The 19813-nt window shown below is 35.9% G+C and overlaps 1 protein-coding gene across 4 annotated transcripts in view; it reads left to right on the top strand.

Moving 5' to 3' along the window:
* Positions 1-138: 138 nt before the first annotated feature.
* Positions 139-19813, top strand: part of LOC132165421 (autophagy-related protein 13b) — a 22231-nt gene continuing 2556 nt past the window's right edge. Inside the window, exons 1-5 of one of the 4 annotated variants that reach the window (XM_059575972.1) lie at positions 139-395; positions 553-1997; positions 2103-2281; positions 4742-4819; positions 10119-10206. In XM_059575972.1, the coding sequence (XP_059431955.1) occupies positions 636-1997; positions 2103-2281; positions 4742-4772 (1572 nt within the window). In that variant the 5' untranslated portion in view covers positions 139-395; positions 553-635 and the 3' untranslated portion in view covers positions 4773-4819; positions 10119-10206. Of the gene's footprint in view, positions 411-552; positions 1998-2102; positions 2282-4741; positions 4820-10118; positions 10766-19813 lie in introns of those variants that run through there. The other 3 variants (XM_059575971.1, XM_059575969.1, XM_059575970.1) reach the window with 3 other exon arrangements.

The following is a 19813-nucleotide window of genomic DNA, read 5'->3' as shown; positions in this document are numbered from 1 at the left end:
GCTACAGGCTGACTTCCAAGTCATCGGGATGTTATAAAGTCTACGTGCAAAAATATTTTTAAAAAAGCCCTATGAATTATGAATTATCAAAAAACGTTCTATTTCCCTTCCATCTCTGAACAAAAAAAAAAAAAAAAAAATCTCCGTACAGCGGGCCTACTGTACTCTCTCCCAGAGATAAATCCGCAAACCCCTTTGCTCGATTCTCGGGGCTTATGCTCTCGGAGTTACCTTCGAATTAGGGTTCTTCAGTTTTGCCCGGAAAGAAGGGGTTTTTATTTTTCGTTGCTGTAAATAATATATATATTTATGTATAGAAATAATCAAATAGGAGTGGAATCACAATAGACCTACGTAGCCGAACGCGTTTCTTGCTCCACACGAACTACTCAACTGTGAGTCTATGCCAGGTCTTCTTTAACTTAGTTTCCAATTTTTTAATCTTTTTTATTTATTTATTATTATGCTTATTTTTAGTTCATGCACTTATGATAATTTTCTGAGTGAACGGCCTTTGAATTCTCTATTTTCGTTGTTTGGATGTTTTTGCAGTGAGGTGATTTGAATAGGCGTTTAAGGGTTCCCTATATTTTTGTGATTTTCCGTTGCCAGTTATAGTCTACTCTCTGTAAAACATGGCACCCTCTCATGGTAATTCTCACTCTGAAGCGGCGAAAATTGAACAAATAATCACTGAAATCTTTCACAAAAGCCTACAGATAATACTTGAGGTTAGGGCCCCTGACACATCGTCGCGTAATTTTAGCGGCGAGCAAGCCATGTCATCCCCGTCTTCGTCCTCATCGTCCTCATCAAGCTTGAGGGCGAGGGATAAGTGGTTTAATTTGGCGCTTAGGGAATGCCCTGCTGTGCTAGAGAATCTTGATCTCTGGCGCCAGAGCAATTGCCAACGGATGGTGGTCGATGTGGTTTTGGTCCAAAGGCCTGTTGATTGGGACTCGGTCAATTTTTCGCCTAAAGGGAATTCGTCATCGAAAGAACGGTATCCGTATTGTTGGAATTCTGATCAGGATGAGTTCAGGGGTCAGGTCAGGAGTGAAAAGACTATAGAGAGATGGGTATTGCAGTATGAGAGTAGGAAGGTGAAAGATAATCGTAGTTCAGGGAGCAGGAGGTCAAGCAATAATAATTCGCATGCATTGTACAAGAAATCAATATTGCTTTTGAGGTCCTTGTATGCGACTGTTAGACTTTTACCTGCATACAAGATTTTTCGTGATCTCAATTCGTCTTGCCAGATAAGGACCTTTAGTCTTGCTCACCGGGTGTTTTCTCATGACGAACCCTTTAGTCGTAGAGAACAGGCAGAAATGCAGCGATTTGGGTTCACCCCTTTGGAAACTTCTTCTGGTAGGCTATGCCTCTCGGTGTTGTATCGTTCATCAGAATTGGATATGAGCTCTGAATCATCGACTCCTATGTCCCCCCACGTTATATCTGATTATGTAGGCAGCCCATTGGCAGACCCCCTTAAAAGGTTTCCATCCCTACCTGTGGCAGCTCCATCATCTTTGCCATTCTCAAGGCGGCATAGTTGGGGTTTTGATCTGTATAGAGCCTCACCTCCCTTGGTTTCATTCTCACCTTCACCTTCACCTACATATTCAGAGCCGCAAGCTTCATTTTCTAACCGAAGTTCCTGCCATTTCCCACCTATGAGCTTACCTCCTCATCCGCCTGAAACATCGCTAGCTTATAAGAAGCATACAAGTTTTGATTACTGTCCCTCTCCTGCCTTTTCCCCCTCCCCTTCCGCATCACCACCAATCTGTATTCCTGGGAGTCATCTGTCAAAGGGGCTTTTACGATCTGAAAGTGCCCCTGTAAATATACCCACTTCTAAGCTTGGTAGCTCGCCATCATTGTCCAATAAACAATATTTGCCTCCATCTCCTCCCATTAGGAGCACAAGGTCTGGTACTTTGAGGACTGATAACTGTACGGGTCCAATTCATACTGGTGCAACAGTTGAGCAGGTAGATATTTCATCACAGTTAGTTATAGTTTTAAGAGTGTTTCATTTTTTTTTTTTTTTTTGGTGAGTGTTTCTTTCATTTATGATTTCTTTTTGTCTGCTGCAGTTCTCTCCTGGAAAAGATGAGATTAGAAAATATTTTGGAATGAAGATATCAGCCAACTGCTCACCGCAGATTTCGTATTCCAGAAGCTCCAGCAGGTCTTTCCAGGATGATTTTGATGGTTCTGACTTTGCTTGCGCTTTTGATGTTGATGATGATGATATGACGGATCCAAGAAGCAGGTAATTCACAAAATTGATTCAATGGATTCTACTTCTAAATTTCTAGAGTTGTTTGCTAATATTTTACACAAGTGGATGTCTTCTCAATGACATTCTAGATAGAGCATTTTATGCTAGAGTTGCCATTAATAGATTGCTTAATCAATGAGTTGGTCATTATGTGAAAAATATAAAAACATAATAGAAATTCATTTCATAGTTGATACACGGTCTTGTGATATTCGACCATGTTTGCTAGATGCATTGGGCACCCATTATCAAAGAAACCCCCGAGTGAAGTGTGTTTGGAAGGGGAGTGAAGTGAGATATATTAGGAAGGGATTAGGATGAAACTGCCAAGTGCTAACAAAATAATATTTTCTTTTCTTTTGTGTTATTTCTGTTCTTTTGTATTATTTGAGATTTGAACATCCTTCTTGCTTTTAATTCTACTTTTGGGCATTTGATTTCCATTAGTCTATTGACTTTGATGTGTTTATCTCCCATTTTCATACTGGCTGTTTGGAAGTTAGACATATTTAGAAGAGTGAATTTCTGTATGCATTTATGTAATTCTACGTATTGGAAAAGAAATCCTGCTATATTGCATTCGGCAGTTCATATTCTAATTCATCTAGGGTTCGGTGTTTGTGTATGTTCCACAATCACAATTGCATGAAATCCCTATTTTTCCTGGGCTTCGGATTTTTGACCTCTGCATAGAAGTAAGAATCCTCTTATCTTCTTTGACGACATTGACTTGGACTGAATATTCTCTTCTATGCTGCTGTGTTCTAATGCTTGAAGGGGTAGAAATTATCAAATTTCTTGAAATTACCCTTTCGGTTGCTTATAACAGCATCAGAAAATCTAAGATATGAGTTTTTGCTAATCTCTCATATGATTTGATATCAGTACCTCAAGACTGGCCACTTCAAGCAATTGAATGATTGGTCTGCACTTGAAGAGGATTTACTTCACTTGAATTAGATATAATGTAGAAATCAGGTTTATGGCGATGTTTGAAATAGCTTCTGGTAAATGCTGCTAGTGAAACTGGGTAAAGGAAAGATGGGGGAGGAATCAAAGAAGAAATCTGTCAAGAAGGAATTCAATCCTAAGGCAGGAAAGAGAAGGCTAGATCTAGAGGAGGGTTGGGTGTGAAAAACCTCATGCTGTTTAATAAAGTTTTGCTGGGTAAATGTCTTTGGAGATTTGCATAAGAGAATTCCTTATGGAGACAGATGATTGTGGAGAAGTATGGAATCCAGTGAGGGGACTGGTCCTCTGAGGAAACTCGAGACCATTTGGAGAAATATTAGAAATGGTTGGGGGTGTTTCTCGAACCTGATCTCCTATAGAGTAGGGGATGGATCTCCCCTTCGTTTTGGCAGGATGTGTGGTGCGGAGAAACGACTTTCAAGTCCCTATTCTCAAAACTCAATTCTATAGCTTGTGACAAAGAGGCTTTAGTGTTGGATTACATGGACTATCCCGACACCTATGTCCATTGGAACCCAAATTTTTTTAGGGCAGTCTGAGATTGGGAGCTTGAGTCCCTTGTTGCATTTCTCAATCTTTTGCATCCATTGAAAACCCTTCCGAGAGAGACAAATAAAATGTTGTGGTCCTCAGCTTCAATTATAGGTTTGAAGTAAAAAACTCTTACAATATATTGCAATCTGGTGAGTCTTCTCTTTTTCCTTAGAAGAGCGTTTGGAAGGTGAAGGATCCACCTCGTATTGCTTTCTTCACTGGGACGGCAGCTTTGGGTAAAATACTTACAATTGATAACCTTATGAGGTGGGGTCGTACCCTTGTTAATTGGTGTTGTATTTGCAAGAAGAGCGCTATAAACCACCTCTTATTCCATTGTGAGTTTACTAGCGAGATATGGAATTTGGTTCTCACCTTATTGGAGTCTCATGGGTCATTCCTAGTAATGTTGTTGAGATACTTCTATGTTGGAAGACATAAGGGTGGGGACAATCAAAAGAGGCCATATGGAAAATCATCCCTACTCTACTAATGTGGAGCATTTGGAGAGAAAGAAATTGAAGTCCTTTCAAGGACCACGAGTCTAATGTGCTTAAACTAAAATCCTCTTTTCTGAGTGCCCTTTTAGATTGGGTTGTAACTTCTGTTTCTAATTTCTCTTCCTCTAATCTTATAGATCTTGTTAACTTTTTTGATTTTTGACCCAAACAAGGTTGTTGCTTGTCTTGTATAATTTTTGTGTACTTGAGATTTTCTCCTTCTAATAATAAATTATTATTCATAAAAAAATCTAACGAGATCTTTCTTGAATCCTTGAATCTCAGTTTAAGTTCTTTAAAGGGTTAAAGTTTTGGATTCATAGCTCATTGATACCCTGTTTCCCAGCAACCCCCATAGAAAAGATGGATTTCCAATCAAAAACCTTTATTTCTTTTTTTGTGTGAAGACTAAGAAACAAATTCTACTAAATTAGTAAGTTTGCAGGAAAATCAGGCATCAACCGGAGGTTGGTTGATTGTTGGCTATCAGGGAAACTGGCCCAATTAGCATCACTCGAGCCAGGTAACCCATTGTTACTATCTTCCCCTTGCTCAACTTGGCCAGCTATTTCAATAGATTAGTCTCTCGGCCAATGCACTTAAGATCTTATCTCTCCTTATGTGAGCTAACACTTGTGAGTCAGAGACTCAGACTTATGTTGTTCCTTATTCCAGTCCCCACTACATAAAGGAAAAACAGATCTAAAAATAAGACCTCTCAGCACAGAGGACAATTGGAAAATGTTGTTTTTATGAATATCTGAAAATACTTTATTTGTTATGTGTTTTCAATCATTTTCCTTGTCTTTTGATTATTATTGTTTGTTGTTTGTTTTCGTGTTTTTTTAAACTTAATTATTTTTTTTTTTTGACTCAGAACTGAAAACTGCATCAGGATAACAGATCCAAATAGGCTCTAGATCAGTCAACATATAGCTTTGACTTCTAGGAGGTTGACTTTTAACTTAGCCATCTCTTTCTAAAGCTTAAACTGTGGATTTGTTAGGAGCTCGATGATATTTTGCTGAAAAGATCAGTGGGAGTATATATCTATAAATTGTATTAAGTGCAAATACAGTGCGTGGTATCTTCAAATTGTTTAAAACTCAAGCTGGTTTCTGATTTATGAGTAAATACTTGATTGTTGCTTTATACTTTCTACAATTTACAAACTTGGAATGTGTGTTATCTTTTAACAAAATTGTGCTCCTCATAATTGCTGAAAATTATGACATATATGAGGATGATGTTAATGAAATGACTGGTATGTTTTTTAGATCCTTATATCAACAACTAGGGTAAATTACAGTTTGCCTTCCAAACTACCACCATATTCTTAAGTTGACCACTACACTTGTTGCAACTTGGACCTATAAACTACCACAATGTTTTGAGTTGCCCCCTTTGTCAAAATTAGCTGTTATTTGTGAGGAAAAATGTTACTTGTCAAGGCTTGTGCTAATGTTTTCCATCTCAAATAACGACCAATTCTGACATGGGGCAACTCGAAATATTGTGGTAGTTTATAGGTCCAAGTTGTAGTTCAAAAATCAAATTGAGAATGTGGTGGCAGTTTGAGGGGGCAAAGTGTAATTTACCCTAACAATAAACTTTAATCAAATGAAAGATGTTCAACCATTTGAGATGATGAAGAAGATCAAGTGTTAGAAATGGTGTGGTATTTGCCAGCAAATGATCAACAATTGGACCTTCTTCCTCCTCTTCATCAATAGGTCTCAAACTTTAATTTCAAACATAATTTGGTTTTACTTTCTTAACCCCTTCTCCCTAACTCCAATTCATCTGGTTTGGTGCCACCATTCCGATTTTTTTTTTTGCTGACAAAAGTTTGATGCTGTCGGGGTTGTTATTTAAAGAGTGACAGCTAAATTAAAAGTATTAAAGATGGAATGATTTCAGTTGATTTGTTTTTCCTATTTTGAATGCCAAAATTGTTTTACTTCATTTCTGATGTAGTTAAGAAATGTTTGCAGAGAGCAATGTTATCAACCTAGAACCAAGACATTGGCAATGAACATAATTGATCTAATCCATCAAAGGTTCCTAATAGGGCTGGGGAGGTTCTTGTATGGATCTTTTTGCAATTTTTTTATGTTGATGAAAATATTTTTATTATAATACATAAGAAAAAGTTACGGGCATATTCTTCATGTGTACTTGGGTTGTGCCCCTCTGCGTTTTCTTTAATCTATATTACTTATTAAAAAAAAAAATAGTTACGTGCTAGAATTAACAATTGGATCTTCCTATGGTTAGAATATTCAAACAACTGAATCTTACCTTAAAAAAGAACTTTATATGCATAATTTTTTCAAAGTAACATATGTCATTGTTGATTCTCGGTATATCCCATTTGGCAACCTTACAAATACTGGAGAAGTGACCAATGGAGCAGTCATCAGTGGCAACACTATGGGGAATGTGGATACATCCAAACTCCCAGGTGCTTGGGTCGGTTTAGCAATGCCTTAATCCAGGACTGAAGCAAAATAGATTGCCATGTGCTTTGGAGTTGCAACCAATGAGGTGAAGCACCATGTAGGATTTCAGAAGAAGGCCTGTAATTTAGAAATTATGTACTTTGGTTATTGATAACATTATCAGCCGTATGGAAAGCTTCTGAGAGGAATCGTGGAATGAAAAATGCATATAAAGGGCTGGCCTTCCTCTCACTCAGCTCTTGATGAGTAAGGCCTGTATGGTGATGCTTGCACTCGCGGACACCATTCTGTCTGAAGTATAAGGGCAGTAGAATGTTTTTTTGACAAGGGATGTCAGTTCTCAGGTGAACCAGCCAGCTTTCACTACTAGTTAGGGATTTTTGTTTTATATTAAAAAAAGGTTGAAAAGTTGCAGTTGAAGTAAGCAATCTTTGACTAAGCCAAAGAAAACGAAAAAAAAAAAAACTCCCTTGTTTTAGAGTATGTAAATGGGAGTGCCCAACCAACTCTTAGCTCTTTGCTATAACAGAGGTATCTTGGCATGTTTTGTGGGATGTTTTTGTCAAAACTCAGTAGTTGTGATCTATGTGCCATGGGTGGCAGAAGAAATTGCTCTTACCGTTTGGAAACATTAATGTTAAATTAGTGGTAGCTTGATTGGAAAGTGGGAAGTGGTTCCAAAAAGTCCTGAAAAGAAGTGAGGCCATTTTTTGTGCTCAATAGAGGGTCATTAAGGGCATAGACAAGTAGAGCATTAGGATTGGGCTTAATATGAGAAATAGGAGTTCAGTAGTCCTTTCTCTGCTTATGAGGGTGATAGTTTGCTAATGGTGAATTTGTTTATGGATAACAAATAATGATTGAAGCCAAATTGTATTCTGATATCCAAAACCTCAGTAAGATGACATTTGGAACTAGATGGTTTATACCAACATTCATAATTATAGGCTTGTTTGTAGAGCTCATATTAGAAGTGTTTCTGCCTGGTAATAATGAAGAGCAGCATTTGAGGCACTAGAAGTGTTGTATGATCTTCTTTATATCTTGAGCCTTTCAGTCAGCGTGGCCTTGAAGAATTCGAAATACACTGGGATTGTAAGTGACTGTTCCTTACAATTGGGAATACAAAACTTGCCTACTTTACTTGTTACAGTGGTAATCCATAACCTATTATGCGTTAATTTTTTTTTTGATAAGTAATCAGCAAACTTTATGCGTTAATTAAGCCATTATATGTTGGCATTGTCATTATTAACATTTTATCATGGCATTCCTCCAAGTGGTAGTTGCATAGATATTTGTAACTTTGTGAAAGGATTTACCGTGTCAAAGAACTGTGCACAGTTTTTGTACTGATTTTTGAGGTTTTCTCTTGGATTATGCTTTAAGCTGTAGATGTCCAAGTGGACATACAAAATGGAAGCCATCCTTGAGTGGTCCACACCTTCAGAAGTGTATGATTACTTGAATTTCATGTGACATTACATTATGGGGCTGTTTAGTTTTATTTTTTTTGGTGGTTTCCTTGATTCTATAAGGTATTATGTGAAGTTGGATAGAGATTTAATTTTTACTCACCAAACAAAAGGAAATAGATTTTGATTGGACTGGGAAAGCTTTTGGTTAAAAAGGAAGAAAAAAAAAAGAGAAATGCTAGGAGTATTAACTCTTTTACTAACAAATAAGTACTAATATGATGTGTAGCTTATTTATTGGTATTCGTAGCATTTTTCTTTATTAATTGTTTTGATCATCTCCAATAAATAAGCTCTACATCATGTTAGTACCCATCTATTAGTAAAAGAATTAGTACACCTAGCAAGGCTAGCATTTCTCAAAAAAGAATGAAGCATGACTGCTTGCCATGGTTTAAGGTGCCACCTATTATCTAGTTGCAGTACAAATCCAAGGATGTGGACTAATTGGTTTGTTTGGTGCAAGCTTGTGGCAGTGTGTATTGCCATGGTTTAAGGTGCCACCTATTATCTAGTTGCAGTACAAATCCAAGGATGTGGACTAATTGGTTTGTTTGGTGCAAGCTTGTGGCAGTGTGTATTGTCCATGCTTCACTTTTTTATTTTTATTTTTATTTTTTTATTTTCTGGTTTTATGTGTTCATTCAAGCATTATATGCTGGATATATTAGGTGGTAGGATGTCTGTTTATTACCCTGTTGAAACATGTGCTACCTCTCTCTTCTGATTTTTGTTTGAGCGCATATGTTGATATTCTTCGTTAAAATCCTAAATTCCTTCCTAGAACAAGATGATGATTCCCTCCTCACAACAAAGATAAAATAAAATAAAACCCTCCTCTAACATAAAGTAAATGGAACACAAAAATGGGAAAAGAAACACGTTAAGATGATAATATTAATAATGCTGCATATATTTTTGAAGGATTTACATTAACATAATCCTTTTTGGGAGGTGATTGGTGTAAATTTCATGGAAAACATTTTGATTATGGTAAGAGCATTGCAGTGGTGGGTTAAGGGTATTTTTGCCTATATTAGAGATGATTTTAGAATGCATTTTTAATTGCTTATGGTTTCACACTAGTCCCTTGAATTCTGAAGCAGTTCCTACCCATCTGTCAATGTGCTTATTAAGAGTATGGATATTTCTTCATGAAGCCTGGGGGAACTAAAACCTTTTCACTGAATCAATTTCAAGATGATTTGTTTACAGGTCACCATGAATGAAATTAGTGAAATGTGAGGCTTTGTTGCTACAGCATCTCTGCTTCCAGAAAACAGAATAGCCACTTATCCCTTATGCATTTGCCAAAGTAGGGTAGTGATTTCCTGACTCTTGGTTTGAAGGTGCACTTTACATAATTAGTTTTAAGCTCTAGCATTTTTCATTTATTATTATGAGATTAGATTTTTGTGTCTCTAGGTGCTACTTGTTAACCCGAGTAGATATGGTTAATGCCTCACGCTAATTTACTGTTTAGGTTCTTGGTAATACCCATCTTAGACTAGAAGTATGGAGGGGTGTTTTTTTCTAATTTTTTCTTTTCTTTGGACTGAAATGTTTGGAAGGTTATATGGGTTTGTGATAAAAATCTGATGTTTGAAAAAGAGTACATGGGTTAAAAAGATTATTTGTACAGCAAAGGGTTAATCCATAACCTTATGGTATGATCTTATACAGAGTGGTTAGTATTTGAAGTAAATTTTGCTGAATTGCCTGCAGTGCATAGAGGGTCTTCTGCACTATCATCAATTATCATAGGGGATCTTCTCTGCCTTCTAGATTGGCTTGATTTACATGTGAAATAAAATTTCTACTTAAAATATTTTTTTACCAATGTTCTATAGTTAATGAAAACTGACCTGTAGTGCCTATCTCCCAGACCCGATTCTTTTGATCAGAAAGGACATTTTTGTGAGCCAATTGAGCCTGGAGGATTTTTTCCAATAAGAAAATCGCATGATGCTGCTGTTGGTGATCTTGTACGCATGTTGAAGAAAGCCCCACCTCTCCGTGCAGAATTTTCTAATTCATTAAACGTGCCACAAGCCTCTAGGCCTGAAATATGGAGCAACAGCATCCAAGAACGTAATGCTGCGGTTCAGCATGCAGCTTCTGCAAGCATGACGTCTTCTGGGTTTGTTACATTGAAGACAACAGCTGATGCATTAGAAGAGCTCCAGGGCTATAGAGAGATGAAGAACCTGTTGTTTGAGCAAGGTGGTAAATCCTATACTTAATCCAATTACACTGCGGCAGAATTTTCCAGTAGAGGTACGAACTGGATTTTGAACCTATGTTGATATTGAATCCTTTGAACATGTGTACAGACTACAGCGGTTTGATTCTGAAGAATATGTTTATTAGTGCTTATATTCCATCTTGTACATATGCAATTATATATGTTTATATTAACTCTATGCATAAACTAGGTGATTAAATGGAAGCGTTTGACATAATTACGTTTATGTAAAAATATGTTGGCACTCAACTGATGTTCATATTGTATAGTAAAATTGGTTTGGTTTATGGGTTGTGCATTTCTTTTCTTTTATTTCTTAGTTATTTGTTTTTCTGGACATGTTTATCAGTAGACTTGGTGGACTGAACCCCAAATACAGGTTGCTTGACCAGAAGGCTAGAGAATCCGTATATTTTGCTGCATGGTTTGTTCTACTCTTTACTGCATATTTCGGTGCCAAATTTTTTAGCGCATAAAATTGTTTCATTTAGGGTGTTTTTTTTTTCTTTGACAAAAAATCGTTTTTGCCAAAGAAAAAGAAAAATGTTTTTGTTTTTTTAAATTTATAAGGATATTTTTGTATTGACAAAAATTTAGAGTCATTTTTGAACGGCGAGGAAAAGGCATCACAACTGGATTCAATGCAGATTGACTAATCATATCCAAAAGGCCTACATTACCTCCTTACCACTCAGAGAAAGCCCAACTAGTAGATAACGTCACCAATTCTTTTTATAAATTTTAGTAAAAGAAAAGAAGAAAAATCCATAATACACACATAAAAGGATATAGTTAAAAACTAAAGACTATTTTTTTTTTTTTTTTTTAACATGTCTACGTAATAGGAGGAAGAGAAATTTAAACTAGAAACCTCTGTTTCATGAGGTATGGTTCCCAGCCGCTCGAGCCATCCCTGAGAGACCAAAATAAAAATAAAGGCTATTTTTTTATATATAAAATAAAAATATAGTATAACAATATTGTCCAAATTCAAGTTATGATGAGCTTCATCGACAACTATAGAACTCAAAAAGCTCATAGTTGACATTTATCTTGCTTCTACTACTACGATATATATCTTGGACTTCTCAAAGATGGTAAAAATAATTTTTTTTTTTGTTAATTTTTTAATTTTTGAAAGATGGGGGATTTTTCTTGATGGATTACATTGGAGTTGGTATATTCCAAAGGTGATTCGAGATGAGGAATAAAGTATGATGAAATTCTTGTAGCATGCAATTAAGTATATATGTACTCCATTAAACCTATGAAAATGACCGACCAACTAAATAACACTTGCTATTTTGTTTCACTAGGCTCTTTATTATTTCATTATGTGTACTTGATGTGACTTCCCCTCAAGTTGCTAGAGAGATGACAAATTTCTTTTGACTACTCCAGGCTCCAGCATATTATGCAAAGCTTTGATCATTCTTTGTGCATTATATGGATGGATTTTCTGTTTGCATTTGATTGGGCCATTAGGGTAACTACAGTGGAAAAGACAAACTTCTCTCCTTCCTATGCAAAAAGCCCTAGCAATCCCTTAACCAGTGGGAACTTCTTGACTTGTGTAGTCTAATTTTTCATTTGAAATAAAGGTTAGAATCAGTGATCAGTGTGGCTATTTTTTTTTTTAGAAGAAAGTTGTAACTTTGTATTTATGGGTGAAAAGAAAGAGCATGAAGCTCCCTCAAAAATACATCACGGATACAATTGAGAATTTCTCCCATCCATGTATAATTGGTGACATAATGAACGGTTGCCTTTGCCAAACAATGCGCTGCACCATTGGCCTCATGTCTCACATGGCAGCATCTCCATTCCGGCAGTATTTGCAGGACAGTCTTCATATCAGCTACCAACTGTCCAAAGTAGCTATTCTAATTGAGCATATTAATAGATATAGGATACGTTTGGCATTGCGAGTTGATAGACAAAAAGTGCGATTTTGAACAAAATTGCAAAAAAAAAAAAAAAAACAAGGGTTATTTGGGATTGTGTTTTTTTAAAATTACGATCTAAAAAAATTAGAAAATCTACGTTTTCAAAGCACATAATTTTAAAGGCCAAACTGCGATTTTGTCAAAAGCTTAAGTCCGTTTTTAAAATTCACGTTTTGAAATCGCAAACCCAAACGAACTCATAATCTGACCCAACCCTACCGAGAATACTAGTGACACTTAGGCTGAGGCTCGGTGGTATGAAAATAATCTCGAGTTCTTCTCATTTTGGGATTTGACTTTAAGACCTTTCACCCACTAAACCATTAATAATTAGCCTAAATGCCACCCGATCAAGGCGCTTGATGGTGACTAGATAGTCCTTTTAAAAAAACCTTTAATTTGGATTAAATTGTTTGGAAGTTTGGATTGAAGACAATTAAGGGAAGCGAATCTTGTGTTAATTTTGTCATAATAAGAGGGTCCCAGCTAACAGTTACATTGTTGGTTCAGTTTAGGGTTTGGAACAAATCGGGATCTCCTCTATTTTTTCTATTTAGTGCATTTTGAAGGGTAGTGTTATCCAAAAGTTTTAATGATGGTAGTGCATTAAATGCGCTATCCTTCAAAATGTACTAAATTAAAGAAATTGAAGGGATTTAAAATGGAGGGGATCCTTTTCCCAAACATAGACCTGATTTGTTCCAAATCCTAAAGTGAACCAACAATGTATCCTATTAGCTGGGACCCTCTTATTATGAAAAAATTAACACAAGATTCGCTTCCCTATGTTTGGGCATATAATTTTGTCTTGTTAAGACGTCACTAATTAATTAATACAATATTACTTAAATGCAGAATTATGTGATATAATGACAAATGTAACCAAGTGGCGTCGCTGTATTGTAACACTACCAAGCAGCTGTGTCATAAACCCACTTCAATCAATCTATATACATGCATGAGTTTGAACAAATCAATTTTGCTTAGAAATGAAAATGATTTCTCTTTCTTTCTTTTTCCTTTGCTATAATTAAATGATTAAATTTGAAATAATTAACGATTTAATATAGTATTGGAGTATAGATCTTAAATTCAAATATATATTGACTCTATAGTTTACTCTATTTTAGTTAAATATTTTGCATGTTAAGCTCACTTGTTAAAGGAGAGTTTGGATTAATCCACGTTAGAGAGGGTGTTAAAATATTACTTAAATGATTAAATTCACATATCGATTTAAACTTTTAAGATAAACCTAAATTGAGATTAGTGAAGTGGGCTGAGATGCTTTTGCCACACTTTCTTCCTCAAACTCATTTTACATTTCCTTTTGTCTCTGATATATATCGCCATTATATACGAACATTGAAGAACTGATTAAACATTCTCTTCTATTCGAATTTGAAAACAATAATCTGAAGTGTCCTTAAAGGGGTGCTTTTGATATTCAGTGAGTTCTCTCCATTAATGGTTGGGATTTGGTAGTTGGATTAGTTTGATAAATTTTCCTTTTAAGGTGGTAGACTGTCAGCAGATGGGTTAGCTTTGCTTATTTTGGTTGGTTGTGTATGTTTCCATTGATGCTGGTATGTGCTCCTACAATTACACGTTGAAGGATATTAAATACACGGCCAATTTAGAGTGCGTTTAGCATTACGATTTTGAAGATAAAAAATGCAATTTTAAACCAAATCACAGAAAATTGGTCATTCGGAATTGCATTTTTAAAAAGTTGCAATTTGAAAACGTAGAAAAAACTCTTAGTTTTAGGGATAGATGTAAAATTGATCCATGTAGTTGACCTAAATTACAAATTACTCCATATAGTATAAAAAATAATTTATAAATCCTTGTAGTTGGCCTAAATTACAAATCACTCCTTGTGGTATAAAAAATAATTTATAGGTCCTTAGGCTATGCCAAAATAACAGTTTACTTTATGAAATCAGTTTCAGTTAAGTAACTTAACAGAATCCATTACTTTGCCACATCATACCCAATTAAAAAAGCGACACGTATTATTAATAATTTGACTTTCAAAAATGACAACTTGAATTTTTCACATTATTTTAGGATGCCAACTAAGATTATACATCAGCCATCACTCCACAAGGGTTACGCACAGAGTAAAATTTTGCGGATAGAAGAAAATATGTTAATTTATTGTAGCAGACGTGGAGTGATGGCTAATGTGTAATATTAGCTGGTGTCCTAAAAAAGAAATGTTATGGTCAATAAGTTTCCCATATTTGACCCATACTTCCTTACAATCAATCATTAGATTTGTGTGGTCTACCATTGACTTATGTGGGATCTATATAAGTCTACAAATCCAATGGTTGATTGTAAGTGAATATGAGCCAAATATAGGGAATTTATTGACCCCTAGCATTTCCATCCTAAAATGATGTACAAAATCCTAGTTGTCATTTTTTAAAGTTAAAAGTTTATAATAACATGTGTCGTGTTTTTATTAGGTATGACGTGACAAATTAATGAATTATGTTAAGTTACTTAACGTAAATTTATTTAAGGTAGTAAACTGTTAGTTTAGCCTACCCTAAGGACCTATAAATTATTTTTTATACTACAAGTAATGATTTGTAGTTTAGGCCAACTACAATAATATATAAATTATTTGTTATACTATATGGAGTAATTTATAATTTAGGCCAACTACAATTAGGACTAATTTTACATTTATCCCTAGTTTTTGAATCGTAGGCAAGAATTTGTTTTTCTAAGAATACACGATTTAAAGGTCAAACTGTAATTTTACCAAACACTTAACTATGTTTTTAAAAAGAGCTCGCATTGGAGGAGTGTTGATTTGAGGTTCTTTCATCCTTCGTCCTTGTGATGACTGGCTGCACGTCTCCGGTAGTAGTACTCTCCATCCTCCACTTCGGCAAAGACTTGGTCTCTCGCAACAGTGGATGAGGGTGTACTTATATACCATTGAGGGTAGTTTTTGAAATCGTAAATCTAAACGGATGACGATTATAGTTTCTTCTTGAGTTATTAATTATTGTTATAACTTTTTCTTCTTTTTTATACTAGCGGATGTGCGGTTGGAATATCTCAAGACAAAGCTATTAAACTAATAATTCAAGGACTAAGACTAAAACATTCGTCATTCCAATCTTTCATACTTGATTAGTTGTTAATTAATCATCTCTCTTTCCGCTCTTGGCGTTCTTATAGTCTTTTGCTTCAACATTCATGTACCCTTTGAAGTTAAAACGACAAATAATTCCCTGATGCTGACAAAAACATCACAATAAACAAATCCCAACACATATGAGTGTGCCGTAGCCAGTTATATTCTTCTGCCCTCTTGCTAACTTCATCAGATTTTGTTGTCTTTCCATTACGACACTCAAAAATATCAACAAAAATACAACATTTTATTGGACTTACTCCTACCAGACATCGTCATTCACGTGTCATGCACCCAGAATATCCTCTAATGAGTAAAATGGTTGGTATCAAACTGATTGGATCCTCATTGCTGGCCTCAACAGTTCAATAAATTTACTCCATTTTATATTTGCAGCATCCCCTCTGCGGGTTCTGAGTGGTGGCATTTCTTTTTTTTTTTTTATTATTTTTTTTTTAAAAAAATTATTCAAATGGGGGAAAAGAGATGTTTTGAGTGGTGGGAATTTTTTATATATTTTTTTAAAAGAATTATTCAAATGGGGAAAAAAGGTACGAGGGGTGTTTTGACTTTTGAGTGGTCGCATTAATCCTGTAATTTCAAGATTTGGATAATATATTGGATGCCTGATAATCCTCTCTCACTATTTATTATTTGGCAGCCAATTGCCTTGAAGTGTACATGAATGGAAAAACTACGCTTTGACCCTAAGAAAAAAAAAAGAAATGGAGATCCATGTCAAATATGCACCAAAGAAAATGGTGGCCTGATAATATACCCTAGAAAAATTACAAAACAATAGTTGTGATACTTATGATTATATAATTTGATTGATTAAATGTTTCGAAAGGGTAATTCATTCTGGTGGAGACTATGCTTGATCATAAAGTGAAGGTTACTATTAGATCGAATTTTTCCTACTCCCTTTCACTCTCCTTGTGTGAACATGTTAAAATAAATAAATAAAAAAAATTTTTAAAAAAAAATTGATCGATTAAATAAAAAAATGGTAAAATATTTCATGAATTAACTAGCTAGGTATTAAAACTAAAAGTGAGCTAGTATTATGGTGAAAAAATGATTCTCACATTAATAAATAGAAAAGAAAGGAATATATATATATATATTGAGATTTTTTAAGGACTTCTTCAACTATGCCCAAGTCTAATATGAATTTGTTACAATTTCAAAGATGTCTTGTAACTTTTACAATAATCTAATTTGATGATTCAATTGAGTCAATACTTTGAGAAGTCCATTGACAACATTGAAGATATCAACAAGCCCTTCCACTTTAAGAGATGGAACAAAAATACTTCACTATCTAAACTTTCTCATTCAAAGTTTCCTATGTCCTCATTAAGAATAATCCAAGAACAAAATCTACTGACAAAATGACTAATTACACATTACAATAGATTAAGAAGTGGTAGAGATGCACATAGAATATATTATTATAATTCTCAATTATATATATACTGAATTGACTTATAAATCAGTTTTATAATTATTAGGAAAAATTTCAGAAAGCCCCCCTGAACTTCCAGCCAATTTGAAAACCCCCCCTGAATTTTCAAAACTCTCATTTAGGCCCCCTGAACTTTAGTTTTCTCTCACTTTGGACTCTTTTAACATTAAACTACGTCGTTTTGTGTCCTAAAATTACAACACCTACCCAGCCCAAAACGACATAGTTTAATGTTAAAAGGGTCCCAAGTGAGAGAAAACCAAAATTCAGGGGGCCTAAATGAGAGTTTTGAAAATTCAGAGGGGGGTTTTTCAAATTGGCTGGAAGTTCATGGGGGCTTTCTGAAGTTTCTCCTAATTATTATCTATACTACTTAATTAACCGATTGCAAAGAAAACTTGGAAAGCCTTAATAGAACAAATATGAGAATAGCCAATTAGGTTATGGTGTAAATTTGGTGTTTTGCACCATCTAATAAAAAGTAGACACTTCAACTTGAAACACCAAAAAATAATATAATCATTCACACCAAATAATTTTCATTCTCTTAACACCAAATAATTTTCATTCTTTTAACAACATACTTCATTCACACCAAATGATAGGTTTTTTAATTTTTAATTTTTAATTTTTAATTTTTTTTAAAAAAAAGGTTCCAAAATGATGTGTTATCATCCCATGTAATCTATTGCTTTAATATTATCAAAAATGGATGGAAAAATTTGAGGACAACGCTGTTGTGGCCAGCATTATTGACAAGCTATCACAAGTGAAATGAAACATCACTAGAGACCATGATCACTCACAACCGTTTAATCGGGAAACTAGAAGACAAGAATACAATGATGACACAAGAGAGCAACAAACATTCCACCATCAAGATAAATTTAATTTATGCAATAATATATAACTTCCTCAAAGGTCATTCTCCTAGGCTAGAAATGCACAATTGGCCAAAAATAATGGTAAAATATTATGGTTGATCTCATGGTAATAGCAACTCGATGGATTCAAAATCATAGGAACCAATGACTCCATTTACAAAAGCAACAAGCAAAAGTACGCATATTGATTAAATTTGCAAGGTCCAAAAGTGTTAGTCATAGATATCTATATGATCTACTTTTGGTGATGATCATCGATATTAATTTATATGATCAAGTATATATGTTTGTTAAGAATATTACTTGTTATTTACTTCTTTAGGTATTATTAGTCTACTAGGTTTACCTTTTCTTATTCTACTAGGTTTACCTTTCCTTATTTTACTAGGTTTACCTTTTCTTAATCTATTAGGTTACTTGCCTCTCTATAAATAGAGGCCTCTGTATTCATTATTATTATTAGAGTCAATACAATGTAGTCCATTGTGTGCTTTCACTCTCTCTCTATTCTCTCTCTTTCTTCCGTTTCTAATATATTATCCAATATATTTAACATGGTATCAGAGCCACCTTTCTGTGGCCTCCAATAAACGTCTTTGACGTTTTTCGACGCCGCCAGTGTTATCCGGCGAATCATTCTCTCTGCTCCTCACAGTTCTCTATCTTCTCCTCGAGGTTTTCAGTGTATCCCTATACCGCTTGAAAACCCGGAAGACAACCGTCCCAGAGCCGCCGCACACAGCCCCATCGGAGCTTCCACGCGCCCTCACGCGCCGCCCAAATTTTTGGCAATTCCGCCACTGCCCTTCAGCCACCAGCCGCCACGGTGGTCCGATCACTTCTCCAAGGCCACCGATCGATAGCTTTCATCTCGGTGATTCCAGAACAAGTCCCATATCCTCCATACGACGCTCCACGCGCCCCCAGAAGTTCCGCGCGTCAGATCCACGCGCCAGGGCACGCCTCCTCCGTTCGCGCGTGCGTGTACCACACGCGCCATCGCACCCATGTGTGTCACGTCATCAGTGCCACGTCAGCCTGTGTGCCACGTCATCAGTATCAAGTCAGACCTTACCACGTCATTAGTGCCACGTCAGCGTAGACTTTTCAGTCGTTGACCGTTGACTTTGACTTTGACCACTGAAAAAGTTGACCAGGTGTTTCCTACTCAATTTTTCGTCATGATTTCAAATTTGTGGTCTATTTTTGCTTTTGGCATCTCTATATAGCAGAAAACAAGACTCTTCTTCAAATTTAGGCGTTTGTTTTATGCGGTTCAAGTTGGTTCATGCTTGTTCAATTCGGTTTTATAGCCTGTTCTTTGGCGCAATTCAATCCGGTTCATTCTTCTTGGGGATGACACTCTCGGGTCAGACCAATCTTTCCTTAGGTCCAAGGGTTTCAGGCATGATTAGCCTCTTCAACCGGCCCTGCTTATCTCAGCCGACCAGGCGAGACGGTTTACTAGTCAGACTTTAGTTCAGCCGACAAGGCGAGACGGTCCAAGGGTTTCAGACATGATTAGCCTCTTCAATCGGGCCTACTTATCTCAGCCGACTAGGCGAGACGGTCCAAGGGTTTCAGACATGATTAGCCTCTTCAACCGGCCCTACTTATCTCAGCCGACCAGGCGAGACGGTCTACTAGCTAGAATTTTTGGGTCAGACTTTAGCTCAGCCGATCAGGCGAGACAGTCCAAGGGTTACGAGCCAAACAAGCCCCTTTTAACTGAACCTACTTTTCTCAGCCGACCAGGTGTGCTACTTCATTACTAGTATATGGTTTTCAAGTCAAATTATAACCAAGTGAACCAAGCTCCAGCTTAAATGCATTGCTCAAATTCAGGCAGAATCCACCGGTCTCTAACAACTTTTATG

This window comes from Corylus avellana, chromosome ca11 (genome assembly GCF_901000735.1).
Source record: "Corylus avellana chromosome ca11, CavTom2PMs-1.0".
In the NCBI taxonomy this organism is placed as follows: domain Eukaryota; kingdom Viridiplantae; phylum Streptophyta; class Magnoliopsida; order Fagales; family Betulaceae; genus Corylus; species Corylus avellana.
Note: the sequence above shows the minus strand (reverse complement) of the source record. Positions and strands in the feature narration are given on the sequence as shown.